Source organism: Dendrobates tinctorius, unplaced genomic scaffold, assembly GCF_039654945.1.
Source record: "Dendrobates tinctorius isolate UK_male_01 unplaced genomic scaffold, ASM3965494v1 ptg000011l, whole genome shotgun sequence".
NCBI classification, from domain to species: Eukaryota; Metazoa; Chordata; class Amphibia; order Anura; family Dendrobatidae; genus Dendrobates; species Dendrobates tinctorius.
Window position 1 is genome coordinate 100,316,740 of NW_027361679.1, and position 17,589 is coordinate 100,334,328.

General features: G+C 42.6%; 1 protein-coding gene across 5 annotated transcripts in view; it reads right to left on the minus strand.

Annotated features, from left to right (window-relative positions):
- The window catches only part of ELP1 (elongator acetyltransferase complex subunit 1), a 170,169-nt gene that overhangs the window by 82,783 nt on the left and 69,797 nt on the right, over positions 1-17,589 (minus strand). For all 5 annotated transcript variants that reach the window (XM_073545308.1, XM_073545338.1, XM_073545315.1 and 2 more), the window contains exons 7-10: positions 15,323-15,422; positions 8,128-8,218; positions 5,794-5,917; positions 2,445-2,535 (exon numbers count right to left, since the gene is read on the minus strand). In XM_073545308.1, coding sequence (XP_073401409.1) covers positions 2,445-2,535; positions 5,794-5,917; positions 8,128-8,218; positions 15,323-15,422 — 406 coding nt within the window. The remainder of the gene's footprint in view (positions 1-2,444; positions 2,536-5,793; positions 5,918-8,127; positions 8,219-15,322; positions 15,423-17,589) is intronic.

A 17,589-nucleotide genomic window follows, 5' to 3' on the forward strand; every position in this document is an offset into this window, starting at 1 on the left:
GTCTGTACTGTTACACACTTAACATTATGGCTGGTCCATACAATCAGGGCAACTGTTACCACCCACCTTTCGTGTCTACCTCTTTCCTCATAGACTGTAAGCTTGCGAGCAGGGCCCTCTTTCCTCTTGGTATTTGTTATAATCTACTGTATGTGATTATTGTTATGCTGTAATGTCTATTGTCTGTACATATCCCCTCTGAAATGTAAAGTGCTGCGGAATATGTTGGCGCTATAAAAATAAAATTTATTATTATTATTATATTATTAAATTACAAGTCAGCAGTCAATCTATGTGAATATAGACTTGTGAATACTCACATTGCCTTGAGGATACTCCGGTATCGGAATCGGCAGTCATGTGACCGCAAGAATGTGATATGCATACTTCTGGACACATTCTGACTAGAAGTGTGCTGCCTCGCTCAATGCAATTGTATTGAGTGAAGCCGGAAACAGCCTAGTCGGAATGTGGCCGGGCGTATGCACATCGCATAATTCCAGTCACATGACTGCTATTACCGGCACATCCTCACAGCGCGCAATGCGCATTATGTGAGGATTCACCAGTCTTCAGTCACATAGAGTGACCTCAGACGTATTTCAAAAATGGACAACCCCTTTAAGCAACTGAGAAGGTATTGCCCACTACTTTGAAAAAAGTATATTCACTTTGATTAGTGATTTTGAGCCTAACAGCATGGACCGGCCATGGTTTGTTCTGCCTCCTAGGTTTCCATCTCAAACATTGTAAAATGTAATATGGTTCGTCAGTATTAGATATGGAAGTATAAAAGCTATCTATGGATCATTTGAAATAAAAATGTTTTATCCCTTTCAAAACAGGCTAATTTTGTACTTTGTTTTTGTTTCTCCAATAGTCAAGAACTTTATTTTTCCATCAGCATAACCTTATTAGAACTTTTTTTTTTAATTTGCAAGATGAGTTGTAATTTTAAATTGATCAATTCGCTAACATATACTATACTTAAAATGGGGAAAAAAAATTTCAAGGTGGGTGAAATTGTGAAAAAAAGAACAAAAAACCCCAAACACAGAATTACCGGTATGCCTTTCTTTTTCCCATGTTCACTATGTGGTAAAAAATATCTGGCAGCATGATTCTTCAGGTCTACATGATTATGACGATAACAGCCTTGCATATTTTTTTATATATATATTTTAGTATCTTTAAAATAAAAAAAAAAACCCAGAAACGTGTTAAAAATAAAGTTAGGCTACGTTGCTATTTTCTGAGATATGTATGTTTTTTATTTTTCCCATCCAAAGAGCTACACATGGGCTTGGCTTTAAGGTGAGCGGCTAGCTGTAGTTTTTATTCATACTATTTTTAGATACATAAAATGTTTTGATTGATTTTTATTACATCTTTTTTTTTTTTTGGGGGGGGGGGGGGGGGGGGGGGGGAGTTTCTTTGATGAAAAAAGATAATTCTGGGTGTATGATTTTTTTTTACTCTTTACAAGTAGGTAACCAAAGATTAAAGGGTATATCCAGGACATTACACAAAAAAACTAAAAATGTACCTAAGCACTAAGAGGCAGGTAATTTCCACTTACCTGCCTGTTAGTGCATGGTACCTTTTTCTCTCGGCACTAAGCAGTCACAGACCGCTCCTGCCGGGGATTCTCAAGATTCCGGTGACACAACGGGGTGGGACTTCAGAGGTAATTTTGACTAAGAGCCAGATCGCCCAGTTTGACAAGCGGAATAACAACAGAAGTCCCGCCCTGTCGACAGGGTGGATCGGAAAAGAAGCCTCCGCACTGTAGACGTGACATCAGCAGAGGCTTCTGAATCCCCAGCAGGAGCATTTTATGACCGCTCTGTACCGGGGAAGAAAGGCGCCAAGCACAACAGGCAGGTAAGTTGCAATTACCTACCTGTTAGTGCTTAGATACATTTTTGTAAAGTCCCGGTTATACCCTTTAATTTTTATATATTTTAAATTTTTTATCTTGGGTTAATTCAAGCTTTAACATTTTTTTTTTTATTTATAAAAAAATTTCATTCATTTTTACTTTAGTTTTTTCTAATTCCCCTTAAGCAGCTGCAATGGTTATGTATTGCAATAAAGAGAAGAAAGTATGATCTGCTATAAGGCCTATGACTGATCTTCATGGGAATACATTTCTATACCGAGATAGGAGATTCCAGTAACTACTGAAGAGATTCTAGGTAGATATGAGGGGGAGGAGCTTTGTCTCTAGCCCCTCCTCCCATCACCTATCTGTCTTCACTGAATACAGATTTTACCTAAGAATTGAGAATTTTGATAATGACAGACTAATTCTGGCAAAGAAAAAAGCAGATTTCTCTGATAAGTTGAAAATAAGTTGTTTATTTTCCTGTGCACTATTGATGTAAGACACAAACAATTAAAAAGACGGTTACTCTTTAAGTAATTCTTTTCTTTGCATTTACCATAAGTATTGGGTTTTGAACCCTCTTTCTCAATATCCTGAAGCCAAGCAGCTAGAATGGTTGAATCGGCGTTCCACAAGAGTTCTTTCACCTGTTCCAAAGACAATATAAAGCAAACATTTGTTGTCCTATTTTTTATCAAATAAGATAAGCAAAACTAAAAGTCTGTTCATCCAAAATCTAATAGTCAAGCAATATGCCCACCATTATCAAAAATGTCCTTGACCCAATTCCCTTGACATCAGTTTTCCGATAGACAAGACTACACTGATAAGTTACCATTATATTTACAGTTACCAGACAAGTTGGCAGTGGCACAGGTATTGCTCAGTCTTTGCTTTGGTTTCACAGTCCCACACTTAACAGTGCCCAAGCCAGTGAGTCACACTGTCCTAAAATTACGTCAGACCTTGGCAACCTGGGTGGTGTACTGAAATAAATTCATTAAACGTGCAATAAAAGGTATGACTGGTGCTATCTAACCATTAGGATCCCACTATTGTGAGATTCATTAGTCACACTGCCTCTTTTTAACTCCTTCACCCCAAGAACATTTTCATTATTTCCTCTGCTTCTTCCAAGACCAAATTTCTTTTTATACTTCCTTCAATATAGTCGTATGAGAGCTCATTTTTATGGGGGAGCAGTTGGACTTTTGAATGGCACCACTGATTTTACCATATAGTGAACTGGAAAAATGGGAAAAAAAAAAATTACAAGTGGGGTGAAGTTGCAAAAACAGTGCATTTCCACAATTTTGTTTTATTATTTATTTACCATGTACGCTATATGGTAAAACTGACCTAGCAATATGATTCCCCAGGTCAGTACGAGTACGCAGATACCAAACAAGTATAGTTTATTTTTTGGGGACCTGTGGGCTTATTTTTTGTGCCCTGAGTTGACACTTTGGGGTAGATATGATGATTTTTTTGCCTACTGTTGCAATGTTGCGGCGACCAAAAAAAAAGTAATTCTGGAGTTACAATTTTTTTTTTCCTCATTACAATGCTCAAAGATCCGAATAATTTTAGATTTTGATAGAGCAAACATTTCTGAACGCAGCGATACCAAATATGTGTATTTATTTATTTTTAATTGTTTTAATTTTCAATGGGGCAAAAGGGGGTGATTTGGACTTGTGTTTTTTCTTTTTTTTCATATTTTAAATCCCCCCGCCTTTTTACTTTATTTAAAACTCCCCTTAGGAGACTTGAAGCTTCGATCGTCCAATTGCTTGTGCTATACATAACAATGCTTTAACCCTGCATTCTGCATGTATAGCAAAAATTACAATCTCATATGAACAAGCTGGTGCTCACAGGAGTGCCTTAATGACAGGCACGGGGGTCTTCAGCAGACCGTTGGCTGTCATGACAACTCACTGGTGCTCCGTGATCAAATTACAGGAACACCGATGGGAGTGTGGAATTATGTGCGCCAAGTCGGCGTGTTAAATCCCGCTGTCAGAGATTGGCAGCAGGATTTAACATGTTAACAGTCGCTGGCGGAGACAGGAGCGCATCTCAGCTCTGCACAGTGGAATCCAGGGTGGGGAGGATACAACAGCACAATGTGGCTTCTATTATGAACAGACACCACAGTGCAGATGATTACAGTGTATTAGCTATGTAATATTCATACCTTTCTGCCCCCAATCATTTATTTGCATGTTACTTTAGTACCATTACCTGTTACATTACCAGTATTAAGCTTCCACATTACAAGAAAAAAAAAAAAAAGATCTTTTCTCCATCTGTATGCTGTATTAAACGTATTAGTGTACCATGAGTGATTGCACGCCCGAAGGGATTACGAACCACGTAATGGGGAGTAACCACGCATCAGACTGACCTCGCAATGGGGTGTAGCCACGCACCAGACTGGCGTATGTGCAGACTAACAGCAAACAAATACCTGGTGTATCTCTCCTGCCACTCCTACTTTGTGTATGAAAAAGCTCTGTAGTTAATATTGTTCGGGTACAGTTATTCGATAGCGCTATCCATGAAGAAAGTGCACGGGTAGAGCTATCCCATAGCTCTATTCCTAAAGAAAATGAACGGGTAGAGCTATCCGATAGCGCTATCCCTCAATGTTCCTGCGCGTAAGCTATTTCACATGGCTGAGCGCACTTGCGAGTGGGTTATATGCTTTCATTTTCTCTCCAAGAGATGACAGCAGTGCTGTGAGGCACTTTTTATTTGCTTGACTTCTTGTACTTAATGCTTCTTCACTGTCCAAGATATAAATCTGGGCATACTTGGGAGTACTACCCACAGCGGGATGCAATGGGGCAGTTCTGTGGTAAATTTGTCCATAAATTCGAAAACAGTATGGACCATGCCCAGGAGGTGGCACTACTTGTGCTCCCATTGATGCCAAAGCAAGAGAGCTATTGTATTGCCTTATATTAGCCATAAAGTTCTGATGCTCTCCTTTCATCAACTTGACTAATTGATTATCCATACGAATGGGACGTAATTGTATACGCCCTCTCTTGAAGCAGGAAGGGAATGTTTTGTCCTGCGCCATTTCGTCTTTGAAATTTTAAGATTGGCAGAAATAACACTGAAATGTCAGTCCGCCAGCATAGTGCTCTTCAATACGTGTCTTATCAATTTGATTAAGAAGCCCTCTAGCGGCAAATGTAACTTGCCGTCGTCGAGTGGCGCTTACATTTTGGACACGTCTTCTATCTTGTTCTCGTTTTTGTGAAATTTGTGTATCACTTTGTGCATTGCGTGTTGCTCGTTGTCGTGCAGCATATGTTTTACGTGATTTAGTTACTTCATTCATTTCTCTTGCTCTAGCCGCCCTCTGTCGTGCTGCATCAGCAGTTCTTCGACAATTTCGTTCGTCCTCTGTTTCATTAAGACACAGTTTCCGCATCCGTCTGCGATTCGCTTCTCTACGTGCAGCAGCATGATCAATTTGATCCATGATCCATCTTTGCAATGTTGCCTCACACTGTTGCCTTAGTGTTGCCTCACACTGTTGCCTGAGTGTTGCCTCCCAATGTTGACTCATAGGCTAAAGTTCAAAAAAGGCTGATGCCTTAACTCGTCACCAGGGAGAGCTCCTCTCCTTATTAGATATGTCACTAAACTCCTATATAGGGCCTTAAAGTACTTACGTATCCATGGTTACGCCCACGCATATAGTCAGTTAGCTGCTAGTGGTAGTAACTATGGATACCTAAGTTACTGTTGAGCTGTGGATGACTCATTGTGCCGAGACACACGGTTGGGCTGTGGATGACTCATTGTGCACAGACACGTCCAAATTAGGCATATGGATTTGAGTCTAAATCCAACAGATGTGGGTTAGTTCTCCAGTTCTGACTTACCTGAACATCACCTTTTGCAAAAGGAAGTGTGAATTCTCCATGTAAAAGACCATTCTTCTCAAAGAAAACCACATCATGTTTGTTGGGCTTGCTCTGAGTAGAGGCAATCAAACTACCTGAAGGCCTTGAAGTATCAAAAGGAAAAAAAAGACAGAATAAGGCGGCTGTCCCGCAATTACAGTTCAAAAGCGTGGTCCAGGTTAAAGAGCTATCGAGTACTGCACTGCAGCAGTCACACAGACTATAGTCATGAGCAGTCTATAAGGAGATATAGACAAGAGATACACACATTAGATCTGTGTGTATATGTGTATATATATATATATATATATATATATATATATATATATATATATATATATTTTAGCATGAATATAGAATAATAGTTACTTGTGTCCTTGCTAGACACATCTTTGAAATCCTGCCATAGAGGTTTAGAATGTCAAAAATGCACTAGCACCTTAATTTAAAGATACAGATTATTACTTGTTATGTGTAGCAATGACACTATTCATTCTAAAATAATCCTTTTGCACTTGCAATAAATGTACTATACCTATATATTATCTTCTCTGAATTGCATAGAATTATAAAATGTGCATATGATATTGTTTTCATAGAATGTGATCCCTATGGTAGCGCACTTCTTTGTTCTGTATTTTGAATTTTATGACTTTTTTAAAAAAATAATAAAACTTATTTTTTAATTGTAATTTGCAATCTAAACGCCTCTTCCTCTTGTTATTTACTTGAGGTTGTGTGTTACATATTTATATTATATATCCCAGACAACCCCCTTCACAGGATGACCTTCAAATTTACTGTTAAAGGGGATCTGTCACCCCATTTTAGCCCTATCAGCTGCCGGCACCGCCATCAGGGGCTTATCTACAGCATTCTGCAATGCTGTAGATAAGCCCCCGATGTAACCTGAAAGATGAGAAAAAAAAGAGTTAGATTATATTCACCCCGGCGTTCGGTCTGGTCCAATGGGTGTCGCCGTCCCGTCCGGTGCCTCCCATCTTCATACGATGAAGTTCCCGTCCTTGCTTCTCCCTCGGCTCCTGCGCATGCGTACTTTCTCTGCCCTGATGAGGGCAGAGTAAAGTACTGCAGTGCGCATCGCCGGACCTCTCTGACTTTTCCCGGCGCCTGCGCACTGCAGTACTTTATTCTGCCTTCAACAGGGCAGATAAAGTACGCCTGCGCCTGAGCCAAGGAAGAAGCAAGGAGGAGGACATCATCGTATGAAGATGGAAGGCGCCGGACCGGACCACAACACCCACCGCCCCCTCCCCCCCCGGTGAGTATACTGCAGGGCTGTGGAGTCGGTAAGCCAAACCTGCAACTCCGACTCCGACTCCTCAATTTCCCTTACACCGACTCCGACTCCAACTCCGACTCTGACTCCACGACTCCGACTCCCACACATATTGCTTATATTTAAGTGAAAAATTTATTGTAGTACAATGTGAACATCAGACATTTAATCATTTTTATGATCCAATAATCAAGATATTTAGATAGAACAGAATATATATTGGTGTACTACCCGGTTTTCATTCTTTTTGGTACAGATACGATATGGATAGACAGATATGGATAAATGGATAGATAGAGCAGATTTCTAATCTGCTTTTGCTATTGAAAACATTATCTATGAGCTCAAAAACCTTTCAGGTGATGCAGTTTTTTAAAAAGATGATCAACTTTTGCAGCTGAAAAACGTATCCTCAAAAAACACAGGAAAAACGCTGTGTGTGAATGTAGCCTTAGATCAGGAATATAACAGCCATTTATAGGACATTTCATAACTTTCCCAAACTCCTATGAAAAAATATTCAGCACATCCTGCATTGAATTACTGTACCCAATTTATTATATATTTTAGGAGTCGGAGTCGGTCCATTTTATACCGACTCCAACTCCGACTCCACCAAAATGAGCACCGACTCCGACTCCGACTCCACGACTCCGACTCCACAGCCCTGGTATACTGTAACGTGTTTTTCTTATCTATCAGGTTTCATTGAGGGGCTTATCTACAGCATTGCAGAATGATGTAGATAAGCCCCTGATGGCAGTGGCCGCATCTTACAGGCCGAAAATGGGGTGACAGATTCCCTTTAAATCACACTATACATAACAATTTTTCAATTATCAGCATTTTTGAATTTTTCTGTGCGACAGTGCATTACGCCATTCTTGATGAATCTGCCTCTTTGTTTTTATATTGCTGTAGAACCGTTAATAACGAAACACAAATAAAATATTTTTTTTAAAGAGGAAAATAGAAGAATAACGTATCTCTGTTGTTGACAAGATAAAACTCACTTCCAAGACAAAGCCTGCTCCAAGCCTTCCACAGGTTCACTGGTAGATTGTAAGGATAGTTCTCTATTCCACACTCTTAACTTACGAGAGCCTGTGAATCAATTTAGAAGACAGATAAAATGGAGAACTGAGATTTTACATAGGATATAAACTGTGTTCCAAATTATTATGCAAAAAGAGTTTAGGAGTGATAAGGTTAGAATTTTTCTGTTTGTCATTTAAACTCATTGAAGGTGATGTGTGTCAGGGCTCTTTATATCACTGAAAGCAATTGCAGATACCTGTGCAAATTAGTTTGGCAGGTGTGTCCAAATAAAGGCAAGACTACTTAAGAAGGCTGTTCCACATTATTAAGCAGCCTACATTTTTTTGCCAAAATGGGAAAGAAAAAGGATGTGTCGGCTGCTGGGAAGCAACAAATTGTGGAGTATTTAGGTCAAGGCATGACTACAATCAACATTGCCAAGACACTTCATCGTGATCATCGCACAATCAAGAAGTATGTAGCTGATTCCTAGCACACACGTGTGCATGCTGATAAGGAAAAATTGAGGACTCTTTCCAACAGGCAATTGCGTCAGGTTAAAAGAGCAGCTGCAAAAATGCCTTGTCATAGCAGCAGACAAGTTTTTGAAGCTGCTGGTGCCTCCAACGTCCCCCGAACAACAAGATGCAGGGTCCTTCAGAGGTTTGCAGCTCTGCGTAAGCCATCCTGTCGACCACCTCTATCCACTGCACACAAGCAGAAATGGCTCCAGTGGGCCAAACGATACATGAAGACTGACTTCTAAACTGTTTTGTTCACCGATGAGTGCCGTGCAACGCTCGATAGTCCAGATGGTTGGAGTGGAGGATGGCTGGTTGATGGACACCCCATGAAAACACGGCTAAGGCGCCAACAAGGAGGAGGTGGAGTAATGTTTTGGGCTGGAATCATGGGGAGAGATTGTCGGCCCCTTTAGGATCCCTGAAGGGGTAAAGATGAACTCCATAATCTATGTGGAGTTTCTAAAACAGCACTTCCTGCCATGGTTCAAGAGGAAGAACCGTGCTTTCCGCAGCAAGATCATTTTCATGGATGATAATGCACCGTCTCATGCTGCAAATAACACATCTGCATCTCTGGCTGCTATGGGCATAAAAGAGGACAAACTTATGGTGTGGCCACCATCTTCCCCTGACCTCAACCCCATTGAGAACCTCTGGAGCATCATCAAAAGGAGTGTCTATGATGGCGGGAGGCAGTTCACATTTAAGCAACAGCTCTGGGAGGGTATTCTGTCCACATGCAAAACAACTGAAGCACAAACCATCCAAAAACTGACAAATTCAATGGACAAGAGAGTTCAGAAGCTTCTTTCCAACAAGGGGTCCTCTGTGCAAATGTAACATCACATAGAATAAAGTTTTGACTTGAAAACTGTTTGATTTCATTTTGTGATAAGCTGATAATGCTTATAATTTCACAATTGACCATTTTTTTTGTTCAAAATAAAAATAAAAAGGTTGAAAACTCTGCTGTGCATAATAATTTGGAACATGCATTTTGAGTTTCTTATTTTTAAAAATATACTGTTTTCATAGTTTGTTCAAAAACATTGCAATTATACTAGAATATTAGATGACTGGAAAATAACAATGACTGCAATTCATATAGGTAATTTAGAGAAAATATGAGGAAATATTTTTTGCATAATAATTTGGAACACAGTGTACAGTACTTTTACGATAGATTTCTCCAAAGAGTCAAGCAAACAATCACTAAATCAATTACACAGTATTAGTTTATGTAGATCTGATTGCTGATACCAAGACACTTAATTATTATTATTATTATTTATTTATATAGCACCATTGGTTCCATGGTGCTGTACATGAGAATGGGTTACATACAAATTACAGATATCACTTACAGTAAACAAACTAACAATGACAGACTGATACAGAGGGGAGAGAGGACCCTGCCCTTTTGGGCTTACATGCTACAGGATGGTGGGGAAGGAGACAGTAGGCTGGTGGGTTGCAGCAGTTCCGGTGTTGGTTGAGGTGATATCACCGGTAGTGGTGAGAGAGAAGGAGGTAGCGGGGTCATTGCAGGCTGTAGGCTTTCTTGAAGAGGTGGGTTTTCAGGTTCCGTCTGAAGTTTCCAAATGTGGTTGATAGTCGGACTTGTTGGGGCAAAGAATTCCAGAGAATAGGAGCTATTCGGGAGAAGTCTTGGAGGCGGTTGGGTGAGGAGCGAATAAGTGTGGAGGAGAGAAGGAGGTCTTGGGAGGACCGGAGATTACGTGAGGGAAGGTATCAGGAGATTAGTTCAGAGACATATGGGGGAGACAGGTTATAGATGGCCTTGTAGGTCAGAATTAGTAATTTGAACTGGACACGCTGAGGGAATGGGAGCCAATGAAGAGATTTGCAGAGGGGAGAAGCGGAGGAGTAGCGAGGAGAGAGATGAATTAGTCGGGCGGCAGAGTTAAGGATGGACTGGAGAGGTGCGAGGGTGTTAGCAGGGAGACCACAGAAAAGGATGTTGCAGTAGTCGAGGCGGGAGATGATGAGGGCATGCACAAGCATTTTAGTAGATTGAGGGTTGAGGAAATGACGGATTCTGGAAATATTTTGTAGCTGGAGGCGACAAGAGGTAGAAAGAGCTTGGATGTGCGGTTTGAAGGACAGGGCAGAGTCAAAGGTTACTCCAAGGCAGCGGACTTCTGGTACTGGGGAAAGTGTGATGTCATTAATTGTTATAGCTAGGTCGGGTAAAGAAGATCTGTGAGATGGAGGAAAGATGATGAGTTCAGATTTGTCTACACTGAGTTTGAGGAAGCAAGAGGAGAAGAAGGAGGATATGGCTGATAGACACTCTGGGATTCTGGACAGCAGAGAGGTGACGTCTGGGCCATAGAGGTAGATCTGACTGTCATCAGCATAAAGGTGGTAGTGGAATCCGTGGGACTTTATGAGTGGCTCCAGACCAAGTGTATAGATTGAGAAGAGTAGGGGTCCTAAAACAGAGCCTTGGGGGACTCCAACAGAGAGAGGGTGGGATGAGGAGGTGGTGTGGGAGAAGGAGACGCTGAATGTGCGGTTGGAAAGGTATGAGGAGATCCAGGATAGGGCAAGGCCTTTGATGCCGAAGGAGGAGAGGATCTGTAGTAGGAGGCAGTGGTCAACTGTGTCAAATGCAGCGGACAGGTCTAGAAGCAGGAGTATAGAGTATTGTTCATTTGATTTGGCTGTAAGTAGGTCGTTAGTAATTTTGGTCAGGGCTGTCTCAGTGGAGTGATGGGGGCGGAAACCAGATTGTAGATTGTCAAAGAACAAGTTAGATGATAGGTGGGAGGAAAGTTCAGCATGGACATGCTGTAACAGGAGTTTGGAAGCGAATAGAAGCAATGATATTGGGCGATAGCTGGACATAGCGGTTGGGTCGAGGGTTGGCTTTTTAAGGATAGGTGTGATTGTGGCATGCTTGAAAGCAGAAGGAAAGGTACCGGACGTTACTGATAGGTTGAAGAGGTGGGATAGGGATGGGATAAGTGTGGTGGTGAGGTTGGGGAGGAGGTGGGATGGGGTCAAGTGCACAGGTTCTGAGGTGCGATTTGGAGAAGAGGCGATTAAGCTCCCCTTCAGTGATGTTGGAGTGTGAGGTTATGGGGTTTGGGCATTGGTCTGGTATACAAAGGGGTTGTGGTGGTTGAGTGATGAATACTTGCCTTGTTTGGTCAATCTTGTTTTTGAAGTGTGTGGCAAAGTCCTCGGCAGAGATGAGGGAGGTTGGAGGAGGCAGTGGTGGGCGGAGGAGGGAGTTAAAAGTTTTGAATAACTGTTTTGGGTTGTAAGATAGGGAAGATACGAGGGTTGTGAAGTAGGCCTGTTTAGCAGAGGTGAGGGCAGATTTGAAATCTATACACAATCCGCTGACATCAGTGGGCTCCGATATCAGTGTAATGTATATGGGGGAGCCTCCTGTTGATCCCTCAACAAATAATGCCAGGGAAGATAAGGATCCGGCAAGTCCAATTTTGAATTGCAGATTTCTTTGTTCTGCAGCTCTCATCTCACAGCAATCAAGTGTGGGGCAGGTGGAGTACAACATAGCTGATTTTGACTTGGGATGAAAGCTGCAAGAAGTGTTTGGAATGACACACAGCTCCGCTGTAACCTACGCAGGTGGTGCAGAGATCATGAACGAGAGCAGTGCTGTGTTTCATTACAAGTACCGAAAAAAAGCTGTTCTAAGTTATGAGAATGTGTTTCTTTTTTTGGCTTTCTTACATTTCGGCTTCTGCTTTTGATTGGTCAACATCGGACAGGGAAGTAAGTACTCACCTCAAAGAAGAGTATCTTCTAATGCCCCCTTGGTCACAGTAAAAATTAACCCCTTTGGTCAACATCGGACAGGGAAGTAAGTACTCACCTCAAAGAAGAGTATCTTCTAATGCCCCCTTGGTCACAGTAAAAATTAACCCCTTTGGTCAACATCGGACAGGGAAGTAAGTACTCACCTCAAAGAAGAGTATCTTCTAATGACCCCTTGGTCACAGTAGAAATTAACCCCTTTCCTACATTAGACGTACTATTCCGTCCATGTGACCTGGGACCTAAGGGCCCCGTCACACACCACCAGCGATCCCGACAACGATATTACCTTGTCAGTTTCGCTGGTGTGTCGCTACATGAACGCTGGTGAGCTGCCAAACAGGCAGCTTCTCCATCGATCAGCACCAGCGACAGAAGGGTAACAAGCGACGCACGTCGCTTAGTTACCCACTGTGTACCTTAGTTACCAGCGCGCTGGTGCAGGGAGCTGGTAACCAAGGTACACATTGGGTTTCTAAGCAGCGCGCGGCACTTAGAAACCCGATGTGTACCTTGGTCACCAGCTCCCTGCACCAGCGCGCTGGTAACTAAGGTACACATCGGGTTTTTAAGCGCTGCACGCGGCTTAGAAACACGACGTTTACCTGAGTTACCAGCGCGCTGATCGCTGATCTCCCGCCTGTCACACGCAGCAATGTGTGCTGGCCAGCGGGAGACCAGCGATCAAAAAAATGTCCTGGCCATTCCAGGACGATCAGCGATAACCGGCAGGGGGGGGCGGTCGCTGGTCAGTGTCACATGCTGGTGAGATCGCTGCTGCGTCACAAATCTTATGTGTGACGGGGGCTTTAGTCCCAAGGACGGAATAGTATGTCTAGCGTGATCAGCTGCGTTCACGGGGGGAACACAGCTGATCGCGGCCGGCTGTCAGCTGATTATCACAGCTGACACCCGGCACTATGTGTCAGAGGTGGTCACGGACCACCCCCGACACGTTAACCCCTGGCACACTGTGAACAAACACAATGGCAGTGTACCAGGGGTTTAGGGAAGCATCGGGAGGGAGGGGGCTCCCTCTGTGCTTCCCTGAGACCCTCACAGCAGCGCGATGGGCAGCGCTGCTGCGGGGGTCTCCTTCCCTGCAGGTCCCCGAATCCAAAATGGCGGCAGGGACCTTCGTGGGCCTGCAGGGTAGCGGCTTCCTCATGCCTGCAAAGCGCCGGCATGAGGAAGCCTGCAGCACTGCCTGTGACAGATCGCTGATCTGTGATGTGACAGATCAGCGATATGTCACATGACAGTTATGTCCCCCCTGGGACAATGTAATAAAGTTAACAAAAAAAAAAAAAATTTGCTAAATAAATTTAAAAAAATAAAATATTCCCTAATAAATTCATTTTTGAAAAAAAAAACAACCCACAATAAAAGTACACATACTTGGTATCGCCGCATCCGTAACGACCCGCCCTATAAAACTGTCCCACTAGTTAACTCCTTTATTGAACCCCTTAAAAAATAAAAATAAAAAAGAAGCAAAAAATAAAGCTTTATCATCATACTGCCGAACAAAAAGTGCAATAACGCGCAATCAAAAAGACGCATATAAATATCCATGGTACCGCTGAAAACGTCATCTTGTCCAGCAAAAAACGAGCCGCCACACAGCATCATCAGTGAAAAAATAAAAAAGTTATAGCTCGCAGAATAAAGCAATGCAAAAATTATTATTTTTTATATAAAATTGTTTTCATTGCATAAAAGCGCCAAAACATAAAAAAACGACATAAATGAGGTATCGCTGTAACCGTACTGACCCGAAGAATAAAACCGCTTTATCAATTTTACCACACGCGGAACGGTGTAAACGCACCCCCCAAAAGAAATTCATGAAACGCTGGATTTTGTTCATTCAGCGTCCCAAAAATCGGAATAAAAAGCGATCAAAAAATGTCACGTACCCCTAAAATGGTACCAATAAAAACGTCAACTCGTCCCGCAAAAAATAAGACCTCACATGACTCGGTGGGTCAAAATCTGGAAAAATTATAGCTCTCAATAAGTGGTGATGCAAAAACTATTTTTACAATAAAAAGCGTCTTTTAGAGTGTGACTGCTACCAAACATAAAAACCCACCATAAATAGTAAGTCAAACCCCCCGTTATCACCCCCTTAGTTAGCGAAAAATAATAAAATAAAAAAAAATGTATTTATTTCCATTTTCCCATTAGGGCTAGGGTTAGGGTTAGGGGTGTGTTGGGGTTAGGGTTGGAGTTAGAATTGGGGGGTTTCCACTGTTTTGGCACATCAGGGGCTTTCCAAACGCGACATGGCGGCCGATCTCAATTCCAGCCAAAAAAGTCAAATGGCGCTGCTTCCCTTCCGAGCTCTGCCATGCGCCCAAATAGTGGTTTACCCCCACATATAACAATTTTCAAAATTTTTGCCAAAATTTCCATTTTTTTCACAAATAAACGCAAGTTATATGAATGAAATTTTACCACTAACATGAAGTACAATATGTCACAAGAAAACAATGTCAGAATTACTGGGATCCATTGAAGCATTCCAGAGTTATTACCTCATAAAGGGACAGTGGTCAGAATTGTAAAAATTGGCCCGCGCATTAGCATGCAAACCACCCTTGGGAGTAAAGGGGTTAATATCAAAATTTTACAAGCTAATATCTGCACATGTACATGTGCTGCACAGGTTCACAACCTACAGTACTTCGCTATGCATAGGCAGTAAACACACACTGGATCCATTGAAACCGATGACAAGTTTATTTTGCAGTAGGATAAGTAGTTTGGTTGGTAATCATTCAATACAGTGAGAACAGTAATGATTGTGCGTCTTTTGCGGTCTTCCTACCTGTCTCTGGACATATGGCGCTCACTGCAAAGAGTTGACCATCTCCTCTCCAAGTCAAGCGGGGTTTGCGGTCATCCCAGGGCATAGCAGATTGCACACTCTAAAACAAAGGATCTATGTTAACACAGGACACTTCAGATAGAAGCTTATACTGAACACTGTACACAGCTGTCCAGGAGCAGACAGTAACAACCAGAGGTCGCATTAACGCCTGTCTGGGCGTCTATGACGCACAGGCAGGCGAAAAAAAGTCCTTCAGATTAGTACGATACGTCCACAGGACGCATCGTTCTAAGCTACAGTGGCAGCGAGTTGGATGGAGCTGGGGAAAGGGCAGTATCAGATGTTGCGGAGCGACTCACGTCATCGCGGCGCGCCCTCTGTGCTTGTCTCTCAGCGGGTGGTAGCACGCAGCAGCGGCCGTACGGACACGTGACCCGCGCGACTGACGTCATCTCGGCGCGCTCTCTCTGTGCATCTCAGCGTGTGTAGCATCAGTCGGCCTCTCCGCGGCCAATGGCAGTCGGGGGCAGGGCTTGCTGGCTGTGCGTTATTGGCGGCATGTGACGTGGGTGTCACTCGTACGGTGGTCAGCACTATTATGGAGATGGGGGTGCAGTATACGCATAGTGGGGTGCGGGGCATAGTTATGTTAGAGAAATCCTGATAGCATTTTTGCATTCTCCCTTTTAATTCATACAAATTGCGTACTCCTCCGTGGTGAAAAATACTCCTCAAAAATATTGGGAGGAGTATTTTTACTCCTCTGAAAAACATGTAGCGCGACTTCTGGTAACAACGTTGACTAATCTGAGAACCCATGTGCAATCAAGAAATTTGGAGACGACCCTCAAGATGCTTGGCCCATCTGCTCTAGCCAGAGGGTGGAGGCCATGTAGTGGCCTTACTTTGGACCAGGTTTCTGTTGTGTGACTCTAGGTGGTTTCCAAGGATTGCAGAGGATATTAGAATACTAAGACTGAAGAAGTTCAGCACAAATATTACTAAACTTGGACAGTTTTATAGCAATACCACAGACTCATGGTGACACAACCAGATGTCCACACTCCTGCAGAGATTTTCTTGTATCACCCAACCCTTACTGCCAATGTTGGCAGGAAATATTAACACAAGTCATCAAAACTTCAAGTCAAGTGTTGCAGGGAGGAGAGGATGGACGTTAGCACCACTTTTCAGTTTAGAAACCAATAAGCAGAGCTAAATCAGATCAGAGGCAGACAATAGATTTTCAGTTTCTGTTAACACTGCCCCATTAGCAATCTGATAAATCTTTGCGCCAAATATTGCCTCTCACGACTGGAGTTTAGCTTTGTTACATATACAGAAACCTCTTTACATCCTAATACTACCTCTAACGTTGTTGGGAAATAGTTAAAAAAGCCAACAACAGAATCTGGGAATCTAAAACAACAGTGACGTCATTGATTCAGTAAGGTAAATGCCACGGACTGGTGAGGGTCCATTAACGTACAGGGATTTAAGGAGAACCTGCCTGCTTGCTTAAGCTGCCCTGTCATAGGGAGAACCTAAAATGGTGACAGACACTCATCTCAGCAACCTGTTACTTCTGGGTTTATGTGCTTTAATTTGTGAGAGCTTAGATCTTAATGTTTTCAAAGAGTGACCAGCAAGGAGTCCACTGTAAAGTAAAGAGTCCTAATATTCATGATATGCGGCATTCATGCCATTACTGTGAATGGGGAGAGACTGCTAATCAAAGGCTGGAGGGTGCGAGGTGCTCATAAATTAGGAACACATCAAACTTTTGCCTTCATAGCAGACTCCTCAATGGCCATAAACAGTGATACTGCACGGGAAAACACAAGTGACAGAGAGATGAAATCAGCAGGTCAACTAAATTGCACTCCCCTCAGACAGGGCAACACAAGGAAGCTGAAAGGTTCCCTTTAATAGGTGTAACTGTAGTGGGTGCAGGGATTGCAGTCGCCTATGGGGGCACAAAAGGTCCCTTTGTCTCATATGATCAGACCAGTGCTGTAAAAGACCCCTTATAAATAAATGGAGGCCCATTTGGTGAATTTGCATTCAGGCCCACGAGATTCAAGTCACACATGAATGGGCTTATGTTTGTTATTGCATATATGCACCTGGCATTTGGAAAAAGCCTTAAAAAAAACAGTCGAGCCCAATCTGCCGACACCGTGTTATAGAGCTGGGGAAAAGGAGCAGATTGATATACAGTTTTGTTGGAAAACATTCACCATAGCCTGTGCATTTAATTCTCT